Raw genomic sequence first — 20,389 nt, 5'->3', positions numbered from 1 at the left:
ATTCCATGCCTGCTGGCACTGAGGGGGTGTGCACAGGGCTTCAACTCCCCTGCAAAAGGAAGGCGAGCTGTGGGAAGTCGCACTGCTTCTCCCAGATAACATACAGCACTTTTCCTCTGCTCCTTGAAGAGCAGGTGTCGAGTGGGGTATGCCATTTTGGCTTTTTTCTTGGCCCAGGGCAGCCTGTCCACCAGTCCCTGAAGTTCTCAGCTGCTCTCTGTTGAACCCTCTTTTCTTTCACACATTGATCTCAATAAGCAAACACTAATTTACTGCTTCCCACATGCCAGGGACCTTCCTAAGTGCTATATAGATACTCGGTTGCTTAATCTGCCTCATACTCTGTGAAGCAGGCACTGCAGTCATCCCCATTTTATACTCAAGGAAATGGGGACATGGGAATGTAACTAGTTACACCCTAGCACGTGGCAGACCCATAGTTCAAGCCCCATGCATGTACCTCCCGGGTCTGTGCTTTTAGCCCCTACTCTAAGAGCTAACATTTGGCACCACAGAGCTTCTCCGCCTCTTTCCCACATGGTAGGAAATGCATGTGAGACCTGGACAATACCTGAGAGAAGGTAATTTGGCTATGATCACACTGCATGCCCTCCCAGTCTCCCCGCCTCTGCCGGGCATGACTGAACCTTGGTGCCTCCAAGCCTGGTGTCCAAGCCTGGTGTCCATCAGATGAGAGGGTCCCAGGCCCAGCAGGGCTTGAACCCAACAAAGCCAGCATAACACAACTGCTGCTCTGAGACTGCAAACTCAGCAGGTGGGAGTCTGGAACTGCCAGCCCTTCGTGAGCTGCTGCAGGTGAACGGGCATGGCAATCAAGGCGCTCTCCTTCAAGGCTGGGCTGGAGGACCCTTTGTGCAAGTCAGGATGCTAGAGTAGTGCTTGATAGCTTCAGAGCATGCAACTCATTATGATCAGAGCTGAGTGGCAAGAAGCGTTTCGGAGTGCGTCACGGCACATCTCTTTCAAAGTTGATGCCTGTATTAATTCTTTCTAAGAAACAAACACTTGTGAAATCTTGACATTTTCTTCCTAAGTGAGAAACTTCCTCTTTTCTCAGTCATTTAATGTATATTTCAAAATCACAGAAAGCTGTCTGGCTCACCAGACATCCTGCACATCCCTTTCTCTGCCACGGTTCATGAGTTCTGAGTGTGTTTGCTTTGGGCACAGGTGGAGAAAGCAAGGGCAGGAAGGTAGGGTGCCATGTGGATTGGGGTGCCGTGTGGATTGCGGTGCCATGTGGATTGCGGTGCCATGTGGATTGGGGTGCTGTGTGGATTGCGGTGCCATGTGGATTGCGGTGCCATGTGGATTGGGGTGCCGTGTGGATTGCGGTGCCGTGTGGATTGCGGTGCCGTGTGGATTGGGGTGCCGTGTGGATTGCGGTGCCTTGTGGATTGCGGTGCCGTGTGGATTGCGGTGCCGTGTGGATTGGGGTGCCGTGTGGACTGCGGTGCTGTGTGGATTGGGGTACTGTGTGAATTGGGGTGCCGTGTGGATTGGGGTGCTTTGTGTCCTTGGCTGGAGCTTATTTCCAGCACATCGTGAGACAGCACCGTCTCCAGCAAACTCCCCACCCTTCTCTGTAGCGCCAGCTGGGGCGCCCCTCCTAGGGGTGGGAGAGGCTTTTACAGAATGAAGGTTGCATTTTCCACCCTGGGATACTTTGTTCCCGGGCCCACCTTGCAGAGTCCTGCTCCATCCTTCGACCCCAACAGCAGGCTCTGCAAGCATCCTTTGGGCAGGCAAGCGGACCGCAGGTCCCCCGTCCTTCCCTGAGAAATGTGGCAATAAAAAGTAGTCTGGGATGTGCCTTTCCTGTCTTACCTACTTTGGAAACTTGCAAGCATCTCAGAGCACTTTGAAAAGCCATCTAGTATCACCCTGTTTGCAAAAAGATGGATTTTAAAATTTAAAAATCATCCCTTAGAAAGGACGTAAACCATTTTGTTAATGTTTCTGAGCCAGCTTAAGCCACAGAAAGAGAAGATGTGGACACCCTCTGACTTCTCGATACCCAGGCCCCTCTGCCACTCTGCCTTGGCTTTCATCTTTCCAGTCCTGAGGCTCCAAGGAACTGCCATTCCCTGGATGACAGCTCTGCAGCTCAGCTTCTCCTGACCTTTAGGGAGCGAGGCGTGCAGGGCGCTGGGGATGAGCCCATGAGCATCTTCCATGTTCGACATTGAGCCCTGTGCCCTCACCGGCCCACAGCACCACGTGCGACACTGAGCCATGTGCCCTCAGCTGCCCACAGTGCCAGGTTCGGCATTGACCCCCGCGCCCTCACCGGCCCACAGCGTGCAGGAGGCATGTGTGTTGGCCTTCAGGCTTGTGAAAAAGAGCTTTAGGTTTCTTACCAAATCTTCATCTACCTCTTCAAGTCCGATTAGGAGCAGGGAAATTGATCCTGGTTCTGCACTCTCTCTACTCCCGTCCACCTCATCACTCCAAACACCATGGAGAGCCATAACCCCAACATGCCACCGTCCCCGTCTTCCCTCCCCACCTACTGTCACAACACCCACTGGCCACCCAGACCCGGGAGAGACCCAGGAGTCACCCTTCCTCCCTCACGTTAGTTCTAGCCGCAGCATCCCCTGGTGGTGCTGGGGTTCACCCCACCATCTTTGCCATCGCAGTTGGCCCCTGACCTGGCCCCCAGCTTCCAGGATTTCTCCTCTCACCATCCCTCCACAGCTCCCAAGGGGACCCATCTCAGTAGTTCTCTTAACTGGGATCCATGGGACCCCGGGGTTCCTCAGAGGCTGCTGGGAGGGGTGTTGACTGGGAAGTGGAGCTGATAGCTCCTATCTCAGCAGGAGCATTTAGCTTCACCTGTTTCATTGGGAAGAGAAGCAGTATGGCATGGCCTACAAGAACAGCCAGGAACCAGGGTTCTGTTTCAGACGCAGAGCTGACGGTGCAGCTGTGTCCTTCAGTCTTGTGGCCTCTGAGGGCCGGCCAAGATTCTAACACCACAGTTGCACCCTCCCTGCTGGGCCTGCCCATCTTCTGCCCACCCCCCGAGCCCCTCCTCCCCAACCTGCCCTCCGCAAGGGACAATGTGTTGCCCTCTGTGGGTTTTCAGGCTGTAACTGGCATTTGTATAGCATCTGGAAAGGGACATTCCAGATCACGATGAAGTGTGCCTGCTTCTCCCCTTTCCTTGTACAGCACTGGTCCCTGTGATTAAGTTCAGCCAACCCCCTCAACCCAGCCCATTCCCATCCAAGATTCTGGGCAGTAAACGCCTGTGGCTGGCTCAAGGTGGGACGTTACAACTCAGCTGGGAGGGAGACAGAGATGTAAAACTCAGGGTCTTTAGGCAGGGCCAGGGGGTCGCTCCTGGTCAGAGAACTGGAATGAGTGTTTGCTTAGGCCATGAAGACAGCAGCAGCCATCAGGGTAGCGAGCCCTGTGGGTGTCCCTGGCATCATTTCATTTAGTCCTAACGCTGGCCCTCTGGGCGGGAAGGACTGTTGCCTGTGTGCTCAGGAGGAAGCTGAGGCTCGGAGTGGCTCCGGGTTTTATGGAGGGTCACACCGTCAGTGCCAGGGCCACAATTCTAGCCTAGTTCCAATATCCCCAACTCCTACCTACCAGCCCTGCTTTCAGTCAGTGTCTGGCCCTGGAGTCACACCTGCCAGGACTGGGTGAGACTCTAATTGCTTCAGATGAAACAAAAGTAAAGCCCTGATGTCTTGATTTCTAGAGGCTCTGCTCAATCAAGAAGGAATTATGAGTCACACCACCCAGTAGAATCCATGGTTGCACCCAGGGAGTGCCCTGCAAATATGGGACCCCGAGAGTAACCTCTGTCCTTCCTGGTGGGAGTCATCCTTCTGCCAACCCCCTTCCTTTATTCCTTAAAATCCATACTCACACATCTCAGCCAAGACCTGAGGTCACCTTCTGAGATTAAGTATGGGGTAAGGTTTTCACAATTGGGGATAATCCCCAAGCAACCATTTCCCTTTTAGTTTCTTCTAAAGGCAGAGTAATTACAATGAACGTCTCCATGGAGCTATCCCCTGGTACCATCATTGGTGCCTGGTCAGTCCAAGACTGACCAGCTCCTCTCTGCTGGCAAATCCCAGCTGCACGTCACCCGGAGCCAGTGGTCAGCAAACTGTGGCCCCCAGCCTGGTTGTGTAAATAAAGTTTTATTGGCAGGTGGGCCATGCTCATTCATTTCTGTATTGTCTGTGGCTGCTTTTGTGCTGTCGTGGTGGCGTGTGGTAGTTTCCACAGAGACCATATGTCCTGCAAACCTAAAATGCTTACCTGGTCCTTTGCAGCAGGGGGCCCCAGCCCAGGCAGTGGACTGGTACCAGTCTGTGGCCTGTTAGGAACTGGGCCCACAGCTGGAGGTGAGTGGCGGGTGAGGGAACATTACTGTTTGAGCTCTGCCTCCTGTCAGATCAGCGGCGGCATTAGATTCTCATGGGAGTATGAACCCCATTGTGAACTGTGCATGTGAGGGATCTGGGTTGCACACTCCTTCTGAGAATCTAATGCCTGATGATCTGAGGTGGAACAGTTTCATCCTGAAGCCACCCCCTGCCAGTCTGTGGAAAACCTGTCTGTCTTCCATGAAACTGGTTCCTGGTGCCAAAAAAGTTGGGGACCACCGCTTTACAGAAATGTGGGCCAATTCCTGCTCTTTTACAATCTTGAAGTTTTTATTATTAAAGAGATAGTTTACACATCAAATGCTTTTTTATTGGGGATCACATATTTAAGAAAAAGGCCCACTTTTCAGATGGGGAAGTGGTGTTATATGAATATTACCTGTAATCTACCGCTTCTGGCTTTGGAGGGCTGGAACCATGGTCCACAGCAGGTCTTCTGTAGGTGATTGGCTGAATGAGATGGGTGGGGTGGGGTTGCAGCGTGGGGAAGTCATCGCCACACAGAGAGGAAGTGCCCTACAGAAATTTAGTGTCCACATCCTCAGGTTAAAGGAAAGTCCTTGTGCAGCAGCTGCAGTCCCAGATGTGCCAACATCTGGCTCGGGGTGCAGGTACACTAGAATTTTCTAGCTAATTAGATGTTGACACATGCTATATTTCAAGGACACTTGTTTCAATAATATGTCAAGAAGAAGATGGAAAAGTCCATCTAGAGATCCTTTTTTTTTTTTTTTTTGGCACAATGCATCACTAGTTCACTACCTAGCATGTGGGAGAAGCTTTAGCAACGTCAGCGGTGGTTTCATCTACTCCACGGCATCAGTCACTTGCAGAAAGGAAACGTACTTTTAATTAGGCAGCAGGAGCATCTTATTTTTGTCTACAGGAGGTCAGTCATTATGGATTCATGCATTTTGATGGCCTGTATAGTCTATCAACATGCAGAGATATACAAAATTCATCTAAAGATCGAAAGCCTCTTTAATCACTCTCTAGGGGTTACTCTGCATTAAACTTTCTGGTCGGCACATTCTCCTGCGGCTTTGGAATGTATTGATACGTTGCGGTCTTTGAAGAAAACTGCATTGAGTATTAAAAGGCTAAGAAGGTTCCTTCCGATGCTTTCACAGTATTGGGTTAGGTTTTAAAGTACTCCAAAATAATCATTGTTTTTGTCTTCCACTCAGAACAAGAACATGTACTGTTTACGGAAGTCTAAACGATGATGGTCTCGATTCCACACTGCTAAGATCACTTTGTCTCAGGAGTCTGACCATGGCAGGCACAGGCATCAAACAAGTCTGCTTCTCTCTCTCTTTCTCGCTCTCAGCCCTCAAGTCTGGACGATAGAAGAGGCAGCCGCCCCCGGTCCATGGTGCGGTCCTTCACGATGCCTTCCTCATCCCGGCCTCTGTCTGTGGCCTCTGTCTCTTCCCTCTCATCGGACAGCACCCCTTCCAGGCCAGGCTCCGACGGGTGAGTCAAGCTCACAGCAGGACTGGGCTGAGCAGCGAGGGCTTGGGGGATCTGGAAGGAGCCACCCAGGGCCCTGGGTTTATTTTCTTACAACTGAGGATTTTGTGTCCATCAATATTATCTTTGAAACTGAGAACCTCTAAGACTTTCTGACCATAGTGCCCAGTATTACTTTGAGGTCTTGTGAGTTGTTAAGAAAAGCATCCTCTCTTTGGGTACCACTTTGGGTAAAGTTTTCATCTAATTTAGAACCTCCAGTGAGTGTTCAGTCCTCTTCAGCACGGCTTAGAACAGGCTTATCCAACCCATGGCCCACGGCCCATGGCCCACATGCAGCCCAGGATGGCTTTGAATGTGGCCCAACACCAATCCATAAACTCCCTTAAAACAATATGAGATTATTTTTGTGACTTCTTTTTTTCATGTATATAGCTCATCAGCTATTGTTAGTGTTAGTGTATTTCATGTGTGGCCCAGGACAAGTCTTCTAAAGTGACTCAGGGAAGCCAAAAGATTGTATACTCCTGGGAAGAAGCAAGGCGCATTCCCTGCTGGCCAAGCACTTTGTACTTTTCATTTCCTGTTCACCTCCAGGGTCATGCCCAGGCAGGAGCTGGTGTGGTGTGAGCATGACACAACCTGCACTGTCCACCCGTGACACCATTCTGCCAAGCCAACTGTCACAGAATCAGGCTTTCATGATAGATGGCTGGGCCACCTTCTTTTTTTTTTCCTCCCTTCCTCATTTTTTTGGAGAGCAAATTTTTCATTTATTTTTGTTTCTGGTGAGGTTTATTACCTTTTAAAGGGAAATGGTGTTTAAGTGAGTGCTTCTGAGAATGACCATCTGTCCCTACTTTTTAGGACAATTCTGGAAAATAAAAGGCATATTATCCTTTTTAAAAATTTTGTTTTTGAGGCAGACTCTCACTCTGCCACCCAGGCTGGAGTGCAGTGGTGGAATCACAGCTCACTGCAGCCTCCACTTCCCAAGCTCAAGCGATCATAACCATTTTAAAGTGAACAGTTCGGTAGGATTCAGTAGGTTCACACTGCTGTGCAGCCATCACCACCATCCACCTCCAGAAGTCTTTAATCTTGCCAGATTGAAACTCTGTACCCACTGAACAATTCCCCACGTTTTACCTCCCATACTGATTAAACACTAACTTCGCATTCTCCTTTCCCCGCACCCCTGACACCCTGACAATGTCTACTTTCTTTTTTTTTTTTTTCAAAGGAGTCCCCCTCTCCAGGCTGAGTGCACTGGCACAATCTCGGCTCACAGCGACCTCCGCCTCCCAGGTTGAAGCAAATATTTTGCCTCAGCTTCCCAAGTAGCCTGGGACTACAGGCACCTGCCACCACGCCTGGCTAATTCTTTGTATTTTTAGTAGAGTCGGGGTTTCACCGTGTTAGCCAGGATGGTCTCGATCTCCCGACCTCGTGATCTGCCCGCCTCGGCCTCCCAAAGTGCTGGGATTACAGGTGTGAGTCACCGAGCCCGGCCAATGTCCACTTTCTATCACTATGATTTTGACTATTCTAGGTACCCATGGGCCACCTTCTTTCTTCAGGGCCACTTCGGAGATGCATTTTTGCTCTTGAGTACCCAATAGTTAACATTTATGGAGAACACACTGTGACTCTTGCATTAGCTCAGATTATTGCAAAGAGAACTGCAACACTGGTATTTTTTTGTATTTTTGAGTGGCAAGCATGTAAAGTTTGTTCTTCTACAAAAAGAAAAAAATGTTGCATGCAATTTCAACAACACAGAGGAACCTCTCATTGTTTTACTGCCGATGTGCACAGTTGTTTGTGTGTCCAATCCCATTTGGTTTACAATCCATCACCCCATCAAACCCACAGGCATCTGGCCCCTTCAACACACAGACACAAACTTCCAGAGAGCCCCAAGGGTCGGCTCAACTCTGACTGCCCTTTGTTGCCAACGACTGATGTGCCCGATGGATAATTGCAAACTATCCCCACATTTTTTCTTAACAGTAATTTTTATCAGCATCTGATATTTATAAGGCCAAGTCCATATGGAAATTCTCAATTTAGAGGTATTTAAATCATGTGTGCTTGTCACTTACAGCAAGATTGCTAACAAAATTTAATTCAACTTCTCCCCGAGAAAATCCCCAAGCTAGTTATGAAAAGGTCTTTATATTTCTAGGAACATAGGGGTTGGGGTGGAAATTGATGGGGAGGTTTTAGAGAGAAGAGCAGTGAATTGCACATGTGAACTCGGGCTGCCAGCTGTTCCCCAGAAGGCATTTGTTTAACCTTTAACTGGAAGGCATCTTTATTACAGTCCAGATTTGTGTTCATTCTTGGGGTTACCACCCTTTGCTAGCTAACTAATGTGGAGAAAATGAGGCTTTGGTCTCAAATGTCACAGGTTATGTGCAGAATAAAGTTCATCCTGTAGGCAGTTGCTTCTCATAATGTGAAAATTTAAAACTCCACCTGCCTTTCTCTGGGTTCTTCGTCCAAGCATCAGGATTTCACAACCGGGGTCTTCTCCCTGAGCTAAACAGCATCTACTAATCCTTTTCTTACCTGCATTATCTCAAGTTCTGCTAAACCTAGAATAAAATCATGAAATGTTTGGTTGTTGCTTATAATAAATAAAATATTTCACACCTAATGGTTATGGATGTATTATAGATCCAGTGCAAAAAGTCCAGATGTCCCAAAATGCCTTAATGATCTAAGTCAATACTGGTATATTTTATCAATCATTTTTTATTTTTTAAACATTTTATTATAGAAAAATTTCAAAGCTGAGTCCAGTGGCACATGCCTAAAATCCCAGCACTTTGGGAGGCTGAGGCCAGGTGGATTGCTCTGGAGTTGAAGACCAGCCTGGGCAACGTAACAAAACCCCATCTCTACAAAAAATATAAAAATTAGCTGGGTGTGGTGGTGCATGCCTATAGTCTCAGCTACTTGGGAGGCTGAGGTGGGAGGATCACCTGAGCCTGGGGAGGTTGAGGCTGTAGTGAGCCGTGATTGCACCCCTGCACTTCAGCCTGGGCAACAGAGTGAGACTCTGTCTCAGAAAAAAAGAAAAATTTCAGATATATACAAAGTGGGCTGAATAGTATAATGAGGCCCCCATGCCCCACAGCCGGTCTTGACAATTATCGGGTTTTAACCAATCTTTTTTTTCAATCTGTATCCATCATATTTTCCAGCAGATCTCAAATATCATATCATTTTATCTATAGCTATTTCAATATGAATTTCTAAAAGGTATGAACTCTTTTTTAAAACCATAACTAGGTTATATTATATAAACTATAGTAATATAGTTTATTTCACACCAAAAATATTGACAGGAATTCCATATTATTCTAATAATATATTAGTGTTAATTTTCCATTGTCATGTCTTTTTTTTAGTTTGTTTAAAGCAAAATCCAAATAAGGTCCTCACCTTGCACCTCACGCTTGGTGGATGTGATCTCTTTAGGTCTCTTTCAGTCCCCTTTTCTCCCTTGTAGTTTATTTGTGGGAAATCCTGGGTTGCATATCTTGTCATGGTCCCCACCATCAGGACTTTGCTGATAGCATACCCTATTGCATTGTTTAATTCGTGTCTCAATTCTCCATATTCCCTGCATATTGGTAGTTGAATCTAGCGATTTGATCAGATTCAGATTTGATTTAGGGATGACTTCATAGGTACTTGTGTGTTCTTCCATTCAGAGGCACATCATATCCTGTTATCTGTCTTATGGAGACGTTAACAGCTATTGATGAAGTGCTTAGATTTAATACCATTACTGTTTACATAGTGTATGTTCCTGCAATACATCCTACTGCACAGCCACATTAGATGGGAGAAGCAAAGAGTAGGTAGGTGGTGGTCCTTGCTCTGGGCTGTCTGCATCTTTAGCGGATTTAAGCTCAGTTTTGCGAATGATCCTTCCCTTCCTGGTTCAATTGACTCCCCAGTATGGGACACACAACCTGGAAATCAACAGTGAGCACATCAGTGGGGAGCAAGATTGTTGCAATGGCCGTCTTCTTTTTTTTTTTTTTTTTGAGACAGGATCTGACTCTGTCACCCAAGCTCTACAATGGCACAATCTCGGTTCACTGCAATTTCTGCCTCCCAGGCTCAAGCCATCCTACCTCCTCAGCCTCCTGAGTAGGTGGGGCTATCGGTGCACACCACCATGGCTGGCTAATTCTTGTATGTTTTGTAGAGACAGGATCTTTCTATGTTGGTCAGGCTGGTCTCGAACGCCTGAGCTCAAATGATCCACCCGCCTCAGCCTCCCCAAGTGCTGGGATTACAGGCATGAGCCACCGCGCCCGGCCCTGCAATGGCCTTCTTAATGAGAACAGTGGCTTCCTTCCAAGCGTCCCATTCAGAAATACATGTAAGAGAAACTAGAGCTAGGATGAAAAGATGACTGGCTGGCTAAATTTTCTCCTCTTGAAATCATGCTTCCCTTGAAAAAGCCAGTTTCTTCTCCAGGCAGTCAAGGAAGTCAGGTTTGGAAGTTGCTGTGAGGACTCAGAGCTCCAAAGAGCAGGCTATATTTTGAAAATGTAAGATCCTAGGAACAGCCCTGCCTTCCATGTGAGTTATGCTACACGGTTTTTCAGGCGGGCCCATGCCTTCATCCATTCAACCATCTCTCCTGACTCCTCCTCACAGCAGGAGCTTCTAGGGATGAGACTCCAGTCTTAGAATTGGATCAGTTTCTTCCACCTCCTGATAAGACTTCTAGGACCAGAAACAGGATGGACACGCCAATCTTGTGCTGGAGTGACAAATCACAATCGTGTGTGGATGTGCATGCACACTAACCTTTTGGTACATGCCTTAGAAACTAGCCTAAGATGCATTTACTCCATGGCGTAACCACGAATGTGTTTTTACAGCAACTGTGGGGTAGGCAGAGGGTGGTGGTGGCTTTATACCCTTTGATAAGTGAAACAGCTGCCAGAGGTTACGAGGACATCAAGAGTCACCCACAAGTGACAGAGCTAGAATGCAGGTCTTCTGTCTCCAGCTCAGTTGCCAGCTGGAAACCTCAGGGCACCTGTGAGCTGGCCCTGGCTTGCTTCTGACCGAGCCGTGCAAAGTGCTTTCACCTGGAAACAACCATCTATCTGTAATCTTAGAGCCTTGCTCAGGATTAAGGTAGCAGACATTTCTTTGCATTGATGTCCATTTTTCCCCATTAAAAAATAGACAGAATATTTCTATATAAATCTCTAAAAGACAAGGGTTCCCCTTTTGAAATATACCCTAAATACCATCCTCCCATCGTAAATGAACAGTTCCTTAATGTCATCATCTAATATCGGGTCAGACGTCACATTTGCCCCATGGTGCTAAGTGTTCTATCTTTTTCACAGTTTGTGTTGGGATTGAAACACAGTCCTTGCATCTGGTGACTGTATCTGAAGTCGCCCTTGGCCTCCCTTTTAAATCGTTGCTTTCCTTGTAAATGTCTTCGATGGATTGTGAGTGACTTTACACGTGTCTGGGGGGTGGAAAGCAATTGCTCTTCTATTAAGACATCATTGACCTTTCCTTTAGGTTTGCTCTGGAGCCTCTCCTGCCAAAGAAAATGCACTCCAGGTCCCAGGACAAGCTGGACAAGGATGACCTGGAGAAGGAGAAGAAGGACAAGAAGAAGGAAAAAAGGAACAGCAAACATCAAGAGATATTTGAGAAAGAATTTAAACCCACCGACATTTCCCTGCAGCAGTCTGAGGCTGTGATCCTTTCGGAAACGGTAACCTGACAGGGTAGCTTTCCTCGCTCTGCAGTAGCTTCAGGGACCCACCTTTGCCCCACCTGTAGCCAACAGGGCTGACCGTGGGCTCTGACTGCACTTGTTGTAAATTAGCAACTCAAAAACCTGGGGTCCTCCTCCCCTAACCTCGAATGTCCCAAGGCAGTAGGACAGCCAGAGCCGCAGAGCTGGGCTTAGCATTCGTCCAGCTTCCGCAGGGCCTGGGGCAGGGCCGCTCTGCTGCTAGGCTCTGCCACTCTGGCTCTGTTGGACTTGTTTCCTACACATGTCCTAATATCCCAGAAGACGAGCAGGAGTCCTTTTGTTGTCAGGAAACAGTCCTCCGTGTCCGCTAATGCCTTCTCTTCGCCCCTTGTTGACTGGAACTCTAAGCTAGTTATGGCCCAAGTGTGAAAATCAGCGGAACTAGAATCCAAAGACCTCTTCCCACCAGGCCCCAGCAGCTGCACCTGCTCCTGGGGTACCTGCTCTGTCTCATCTGCTCCACCTTTCCATCTCCTGGCCATCTTTCACAAGGACTTACAGGGACTTCACGTGACCCGTGCTGCTGAGCTGACCTTAAAAACAGGTCCTAGTGAGTCTCGTTCATTCCACAGTTGTGAGCGTGTGAGGGTGGTGAAACCGAGGAGCCAGCTCTCATCCTGGGGCTGGGCCTGAGAGCTGATCCTCCCAGAAGTACACCACATTGGGAGTCTGTGTTCGTCTGTTTTGTGTTACTGTAAAGCAATAACTGAGCCTGCGTCATTTATGAAGAAAAGAGGTTGATCTGGCTCATGGTTCTGCAGACTGTATGAGCATGGCACTAGCATCTGCTTGGCTTCTGGTGAGGCCTTAGGAGGCTTTTATTCTTGGCCAAAGGCAGGGGAGGGGAGCAGACATGTCACATGGTAAGAAAGAGTATGGGCAAGGGGTCGTGTTCCAGGCTTTTTTAAATAACTAGGTCTCACGTGAACTGATAGAATGAGAACCCACTCATTACCCCTATTACTACAAGGACAGCACCAAGCCCTTCATGAGAGGTCAGCTCCCATGACCCAGACACCTCCCACTGGCCGCACCCCCAACATTTCAACATGAGATTTGGAGGGGACAAGCTGTATCAGAGTGTGAGTCCAAAGATGAGGCACAGCCCACTTCCAGAGCAAGCTTGATTCTGACAGTGCTAGCTGTAGTTGGAAACAAAAATAAAGAAGGGATTCTCGTGGGCTGTCACTTTCAAAGGCGAAGTCAGGATTGGAGCTGCCCTCCCTGGAAATGGATGGGTGTTTGCTTGTCTCAGTCCTGGGCAGCCGGCGGGCTGTGATTAGAGAGTTAGACATACTGCACTGCTTGTTTGTAACTTAAAATCCAGAAAGTTCGTTTTATCTCTACTTCATGCCACTCAGAAAGCAGTCACATGCTACCTGGCTATCTAGAGATGGAAGGCAAACCCCCAGCCATGACTTGACATCCAGCAGGCCAGCGCTGCTCTGCGGCCTGTGGCTGCAGCGAGGCTGGAGAATTCCCGTGAGGGTGGCCGAGGATGTCAGGCCTCGGGGGGCACTGGCTGGAGGCTGGCCCGAAGCACCCAGACGCTCAGCCTCCAGCAGATTGAGGGGGTCCTGACCACACAGCGTGCTCTGTCTGCTCTTCTCGGAAGTTGGGATGCCCACCACCCCAGAGGTTGGCTGAAGTCTCCTTCTCTCAAGCCCCAGGTAGATTTCTCAAGTCTCAAAACATCGTAGCTGGGTAGGGGAAGGAACAGAAGCATTTTTGAATATGACTTAGTGCCAGACACTATGCACGTCTTTCATACATTTTAATTTAAGCTCCGTTTTAAGATGCTAAATTGGAGGCTTCAGAGAAGTTGTGGCAAGTGGCAGGATTGATCACACCTGACTTGTGTGAAAAGTCCAAAGACACAAGCACACACGTGACAGGCACAGAGCCAGCACAGTGCGTTTTCTGTCCCTGCCTGTGGTCCCAAGCATCCTTCTAGGATCCTTGCAGACAGCAGGGCTAGGGCAGCACCACAAGGGCTGCTTCCCCACGGTTGGCCCTGGCACCCTCAGCAAATCCACAGGAACTCGCCAAGGTCAGAGCACAGAACACTGGTGGGGCTTCTCAGCATCTGGCCCAGTGTCAGCTTGAGCCTTCCAGCACCAGGAGGCAGGGAATCCGAACCTCCCACTGGGGACAGGCTTCCTATTCTTGGTCCAGCCCAGCGACCTGTCTGCCTACACAGAGGCCACCTCCTCCAGGGGACGGGTGCCGGCAAGGTCTGTGAGGATAGTCAGACACCTGAAGTTTCCTAGCAGGCGACTGCGTGCCTGTGACCAGCCATGCAGCAGGGGAGGTGAGGAGGGGGTTCACAGGAGCAGAAGCAGCAACCCATTCCCTGGGGACAACCCCAGCACCCTCCCCACCCCCCAGCCCCGCTTACCCCTACTGTAGCGTCCTCCTTGCCCTTCCCCTATGCTGGCCTCCCCTACACCCCAGCTTCTGCCAAGGTTTTCCCTCCTCACCCCTGGGGCTGGGTTTGGTTTCCTACTTGATTTGCATCATCAACAATTTCCTGACCTTTAGCTGAGCCTCTCCAGCCAGAGCTTCCAGGCTGCAATTTGCATCTCAGCAGGCCAGCCTCCTCACGCTCTCTGAATAAGAATGTGCCCGCCCTGGGAGGCAGGGAAGCCAGGAGAAGCACCTTAGCAGACCCCAAATCTCTCTTGCCAGCACATTCGCCTTCAGAGGATGCAGCACTTCACCCGGCCTTTCCCGACTTCCCACGGCAGTTCTGCTGCCTGGAACAAGGCCATTTCTTCAGAGGAGGTGCAGCTCCTGGGCACTTGGCTCCCCCGACAGCACGGTGTAGTTCTGGAAATAGACCTGTTGGCCTGGCTCTGTCACTCATTTGCCAGAGGGCCTGAATCTTCCTCCCAAGCCTGGTTCCCATTTCCTCCTTCCAGCCTCAGTGACCTCCAGACTGGCCCTGGCTTGGCTGACTCCTCCTGGGGCAGACATTGAAGGCTACCTGCTCTGTTGCTCACCCAAACCAGCACAGCCCATCCACCAGGCCCCCAGACCTAGCACCAAGCCGAAGCTGCCCACTCGCCTGCCTGCCCTTCCTTGGGGGAGAATCTTGACCCCAAGGTTTTGGAGGGTTTTGGAGGCCAGAACTCTGAAATCATCGTGGCTGGGTTAATAAGTTTTCTAATTACTCCTGCCTCAGAGTATTCTGTCACTGCTCGTGTTCCCCAAAGCCTGATGAGCAACCTGTAAGAAATATATACATACAACTTACTGATGGAACAAACACAGGGAAAGGGCTTCAGTGGGGGAAAGTCAAGTGCCTCCGAAAACCAGAGATGAGCAGGAAAACATGCATTGAAAAGGAGAGAAAAAAGAATCCCTGCCCGGTAATGACCTAGGATGTGAGAAGAAGCAAAGGAAAGGAATAGCAAAAATCCTTCAGCCAGTTCCTAGACTTTCAGGTACACACCAAAGAGACCAAAGCATGCTGAGCACACCTGGGAATAATTCTGCCATGGAACACGTGTCCATGTCCAAACTTCCCGTTTTCATAAGGTCACCTGTCCTATTGGATTAGGACCTGTTACTGGGAAGTGTGCAGGTTCTTGATTCTTAGTCTTAGAGGAAAGAATTCAGCCAAGAGACCAATTAGTAAAGTAGGTAAAGTAGGCTTATTAAGGAAATAAAAGTAGCGTACACTCCAGGAGAGGAGCAGGCTGACCCTGTGGAGAGCAGCCCTTGGGAATTCTGTGTTGTGGTTTTTATACTGGACTGATTTAAGCTCCCACCTCTGTCTTAAGCCTCTCCCTTTGTCTTTGTCTATTTTCCCAGCTGTCTTAAGTCTCCACCTTTTCCCTGCCTAGTTCCCGCCCAGGTTTGTGGGACTTACCTTTGCTGCTAGTTGATATGCACACTCGGGCTCAGTGATCAATAGCAATCCTACCTAATGGCAGCATTGCTCATGACTGCCACCCCAAGAAGGTCATATTGCGGTCAAATCTGTACTTCCTGTGCAAGTGTCTCTTAGGAATTAACCCCTTTCCCTGTTTCCCTCCTGATCAGCATGTAGCCAGCTACATTGTAACAGGTTAGCTGCAGAGGGAGCAATTACTGGGTGTCTTACCCCGTGTTTCAGGGCACTCCCTCCTGCCTAGGTATTCCGCTGCCCTCTGCTCACACCTAGCATGTGTGTTTTGCGGGGGTCTCTGGGGCGTGAGATTTTCCAGAGTTTCCTCCCCCGTCCACCTTTCCTGTTCATGTCTTACAATCTGCCCACTAACGGGTCACACCTCAGCTTGATCATTTGCAAAGACCCTATTTCCAGTGAAGGTCATATTCTAAGGTAATGGGGGTCAGGACTTCAACATAGGAATTTAGGTGGAAATGCAGCTCGGCCCATAACAGACCGTAACTGTGCTCTTTCTTTCCTTTCATGTAGATAAGTCCCCTGCGGCCCCAGCGACCGAAGAGCCAGGTGATCAACGTCATTGGAAGCGAAAGGCGCTTCTCAGTGTCCCCCTCGTCACCGTCCTCCCAGCAAACACCTCCTCCGGTTACACCAAGGGCCAAGCTCAGCTTCAGCATGCAGTCAAGTAAGTGCAGTCAAGTAAGTCCCCACATACGTAGCGTGCTGTAGCTCCATGACTTCCCCTGGCTGCAGGCTCTGAGGTTAGAAGCGCTTCCTGCCTCCCTTTGCAGCAGAGGGTGGGAGTTTAGATAAACACCTGGCTTCCTGGGAGTGTCCCTTGAAACAGGCTGTAGAGTCTGGACTTTCGCAAACCAGGCCAAAAACCAGAGCCCAGGTCTCCAGCGCTGGAGGGGCAGAAAGTGCAGGGTCTGTCCCAGGGTCCATGTGGAGGGGACCTGTGAGGCACGTGGAACTGCCCCACTTCCCATCGCAGGACACAGAGCTGCAGGAGGCCGTGGGCCTGCTTGTGTCTAGGACTGTGCACTGGAGAGGCACCTCCAGGCAGCTGGCAACAGCTAAGGGCACAGCTTATTTTTCTAGTTTTGACCAATGTTTAAATTACCCTAGAAGTTGCCACAAAACTAGTGGCTCCAAACAGCAGACATTTGTTCTCCGAAGGTTTTGGAGGCCAGAACTCTGAAATCAAGGAGGTAGCAAGTTGGTTCCCTCTGGTGGCTCCAAGGGAGAGCCTGTCCCAGGCCTCCCTCCAGCTTCTGGTGGCTCCCAGCAGTCCCTAGCCCTCCTTGACTGTGGCCACATCACTCCCCTCTCTGCCCCTGTCTCCGCGTGGCCTCCTTGTCTGTGTCCTCTCCTCTTACAAGGACAGCAGTCATTGGATATAGGGTCCACTGCAAATCCAGGATGATCTCACCTTGAGATCCTTCGCTGATTATATCTGCAAAGACCCTAAATCCAAATAAGGCACATTCTGAGGTTCTGGGTGGCCCTAAGAGGTCTGCATTTTGGAAAGACTCGACTCAACTTACTCTAAGTGGTAGACAGCTTTTCACCACTAGATTCAGAGCCAGCAGAGAGGAGAAATCTTGGCAGGAAGAAGGTGCTGGGGGGAGGATGGCAGCAGAACTGGGGAGCCCACTCTCCTTCCTGTGGCACAGAGAGGGGTTCCAGGCAGGAGAGCTCCATGCTCTGTGGCGAGGGTTGTGCAAGGCAGTGAGTGATTGTCTTCTGCTCCTGATTTTCCTCTTGCTGAAAGGGGAGCAGTCATAATTTTGGAGACTGTCAGTGGGTGGGGAGGCCGGCTCCAGGAGTGGATGCGTGAGTTTAATTGAGTAGGCAGAGAGCTTTCTGGGCACTGGATATGTCTTTGGAGGGTGCATCTTCACATCCTTGCACTATTACTACATGATCTTTCTAAAAATGTGTTTAAAATCTATTTTAATATTGAAAACAGGCACCATCACTGCTGCTGCAGAAAACAATTTAGTGGTTCCTCCAAAGTTCAGTGTAGAATAAACATATAATATGAACCGGCAGTCCTGCTCCTAGGCCTGTACTCGAAAGAATTGAAGGCAGGGACTCAAACAGATACTTAATATTCATAGCAGTATTTTTCACAAGAGCCAATAAGCAAACACAGGCCAAATGTCCATCAACTGATGGCCAGAGTAACAAAATGTACATCCAAAGAAATGTCCATGCAATAGAATATTACCCAGCTGTAGAAAGGAGTGAAGGTCTGACACGTGCTGCAGCACGGACGAACCTCGGAACCATGATACCAAGTGAAATAGATCAGTCGCAAAGGGACAAATATTGTATGACTCTGCCTAAATGAAAGATCTAAGGCTAGTTCATAGAGACAGAAAGGCGTGGCTCAGGCCTGTAATCCCAGCACTTTGGGAGTCCAGGGCGGGTGGATCAGCTAAGGTAAGGAGTTCCAGACCAGCCAGTCAACATGGTAAAACCCCGTCTCTACTGAAAATACAAAATTAGCTGGGTGTGTTGATGTGCACCTATAATCCCAGCTAAGCAGGAGGCTGCGGCAGGAGAATCACTTGAACCTGGGAGGTGGAGGTTGCAGTGATCTGAGATCGCACCACTGCACTCCCGCCTGGGCAACACACCGTGACTTCATCTCAAAAAAAGAAGAAAAAAAAAAAAAAGAGTAGAGTAGAGGATACTAGAAGCTGGAGGGAAGGAGGAATGGAGAGTTACTGTTTAATGAGTACAGAATTCCATTTGGGGTGATGGAAATGTTTCAGAAATACATCATGGTGATGGTTGTCTACCATGGCCCATGTGCTTAATACCACCAAATTGTCCCCTAAAAGATGGCTAAAATGGCAAATTTTATGTCATGTATATATTATCATAGTAATTGGAAGCAATCATGAAGGCAGTCACCCACCAAAGCCTTATTTCCCTCAGCCCCATGGCAGAGCTTCCCTCTACGCTGACACTGTGCCCTTCCTAGGATGCATTTTCCTAAAAAAGGATTTTTTCATGAGATGGATCCTAGGGGAAAACTCCAAAAGAGACTCATCAGTAAAAATGTCAGTTTTTCTCTCTTTAATATAAAAGAAAACAAATTATTTTTAAGAGTCTCAACAAGGGTTGAGAAAATATCCTGTCTTAATGATTATTCCTCCATTTGAAAACGACTATTTTTTCCAGTTTACTTTAAAAATCAATTGTACTTTCCCTTGGCTTATTTAAAGCAACAGCCACAGTAACTGCTACGGCTAATAACTTCATTTCATACGACTGTGGATGTTCCTGTGGAAAGAGATTGGACGCTGGGTGACTGGTTGCCGTGTTAGACTTTGCTTAGCGAATCTCTCCAGGTGATAACTGCAGGGGTGACTGTAGAGGCCTGGCTGGGCTTTGAAAGCAGTAGCAGCAGCAGCAGAGACAGTCCTGTGGCACCCAGCTGTTTAACTTTCACCGAGGCAGGGGCCCGAGGGAGGGGCCCGAGGCAGGACAGAAGAGGCCGGGGTGAGCGTCACCCTTTCTACAGTGGCTCTGTGCCTTGCTTCATGCTCCGGTTTTAGTTGTCACGTGATACTTGCTATTCTCTTTCTAGAACATTGCCATTAGGAGAGGGTCCCACCCTTTGTGTTCGCCCCCTCCCTGCCCTCATCTGCTCTGTTGACAAACGTGCCTGCCTCTCTGGGAGGGAACGTGAAGCAGCTCCCTGAGCAGTCAGGCTCCATGGGGAAGTTGGGCTGATTTTAAATAAATCCCGGTTTTCCAGGCTTGGAGCTGAATGGCATGACGGGGGCGGACGTGGCCGATGTCCCACCCCCTCTGCCTCTCAAAGGCAGCGTGGCAGATTACGGGAATTTGATGGAAAACCAGGACTTGCTGAGCTCGCCAACACCTCCACCTCCACCTCCACACCAGAGGGTAAGTCGGCACTCTGAAACATGGCCTTTCATTACTTCCCCTGCACAAAGTAGGACGAGTCCCTCATTCCAGATATTAGCAGGTTTACTTTGGGCTAGTGAGCATGTGAGGAAAACCATGTATGATGGGCCGGATTTGATTTTGCAAAAGGTATCAAAGCAGTAAGGACTCTGGTGGGTAAGATCTGTGGCTCTGTGTCATTATCAATAACTGCATCGAAAAGCACGTTTTGATAGCATGCCTCAGAAAGAGGAAGAGGATAGACATGCCAAGATTGTCATCGGTTATCATCACCATGGAGATCATTCCACTGGAAATGCAATTCTAATGAAATTTTGATTTTTGAGAAGTAGCTTTTCTATCAAGAGGTCTGACTTTTTAAAGAGGTTGGCCAGTATCGCCCTGTATGGCAGGCACCTGTTGTACACCTGCTTGGCCCTGGAGAAGCTCATCTCCAAACATTCTCGTCTCCAAACATTCCTCCAGGCAGCCTCACCTGGTGCTGGGAGCTCCTGGGTGTTGACAGGCACTCACCTTACAGAGACTGCAGAGGACAGCCAGGTTTGGCTCCTGGGCACAGTCACCCTCACTGTGCCCCCACCCCTGAGCGCCCTCCCCAGTGCTAGCTCGGGGGTGCTAGCCTGGCTTCCTCTGGCAGCACTGGCCTTTGTAAGCCTAAGCAAGCTGCTGGAACCCTTCTTTGGTGTGAGTCCCTGAAGCTGGTACCTCCCAGCAACCGTTTTACTCATTCTTCCCACCCAACGTGCCTTTTGCCGAACAGACCCTGGGCCTGCCTGCCCGTACAATATTAGTCGGAGTCATAAAAAGCCATTGAAACAA

The 20,389-nt window shown here is 49.2% G+C and overlaps 1 protein-coding gene across 3 annotated transcripts in view; it reads left to right on the top strand.

The window, feature by feature from the left end:
* Nucleotides 1-20,389, top strand: part of DOCK1 (dedicator of cytokinesis 1) — a 551,514-nt gene that overhangs the window by 527,018 nt on the left and 4,107 nt on the right. For all 3 annotated transcript variants that reach the window (XM_033179145.1, XM_033179136.1, XM_033179142.1), the window contains 4 exons: nucleotides 5,767-5,912; nucleotides 11,487-11,685; nucleotides 16,154-16,307; nucleotides 19,398-19,549. In XM_033179145.1, the coding sequence (XP_033035036.1) occupies nucleotides 5,767-5,912; nucleotides 11,487-11,685; nucleotides 16,154-16,307; nucleotides 19,398-19,549 (651 nt within the window). The remainder of the gene's footprint in view (nucleotides 1-5,766; nucleotides 5,913-11,486; nucleotides 11,686-16,153; nucleotides 16,308-19,397; nucleotides 19,550-20,389) is intronic.

Source organism: Trachypithecus francoisi, unplaced genomic scaffold, assembly GCF_009764315.1.
Source record: "Trachypithecus francoisi isolate TF-2019V2 unplaced genomic scaffold, Tfra_2.0 Contig01579, whole genome shotgun sequence".
Lineage (NCBI taxonomy): Eukaryota > Metazoa > Chordata > Mammalia > Primates > Cercopithecidae > Trachypithecus > Trachypithecus francoisi.
Note: the sequence above shows the minus strand (reverse complement) of the source record. Positions and strands in the feature narration are given on the sequence as shown.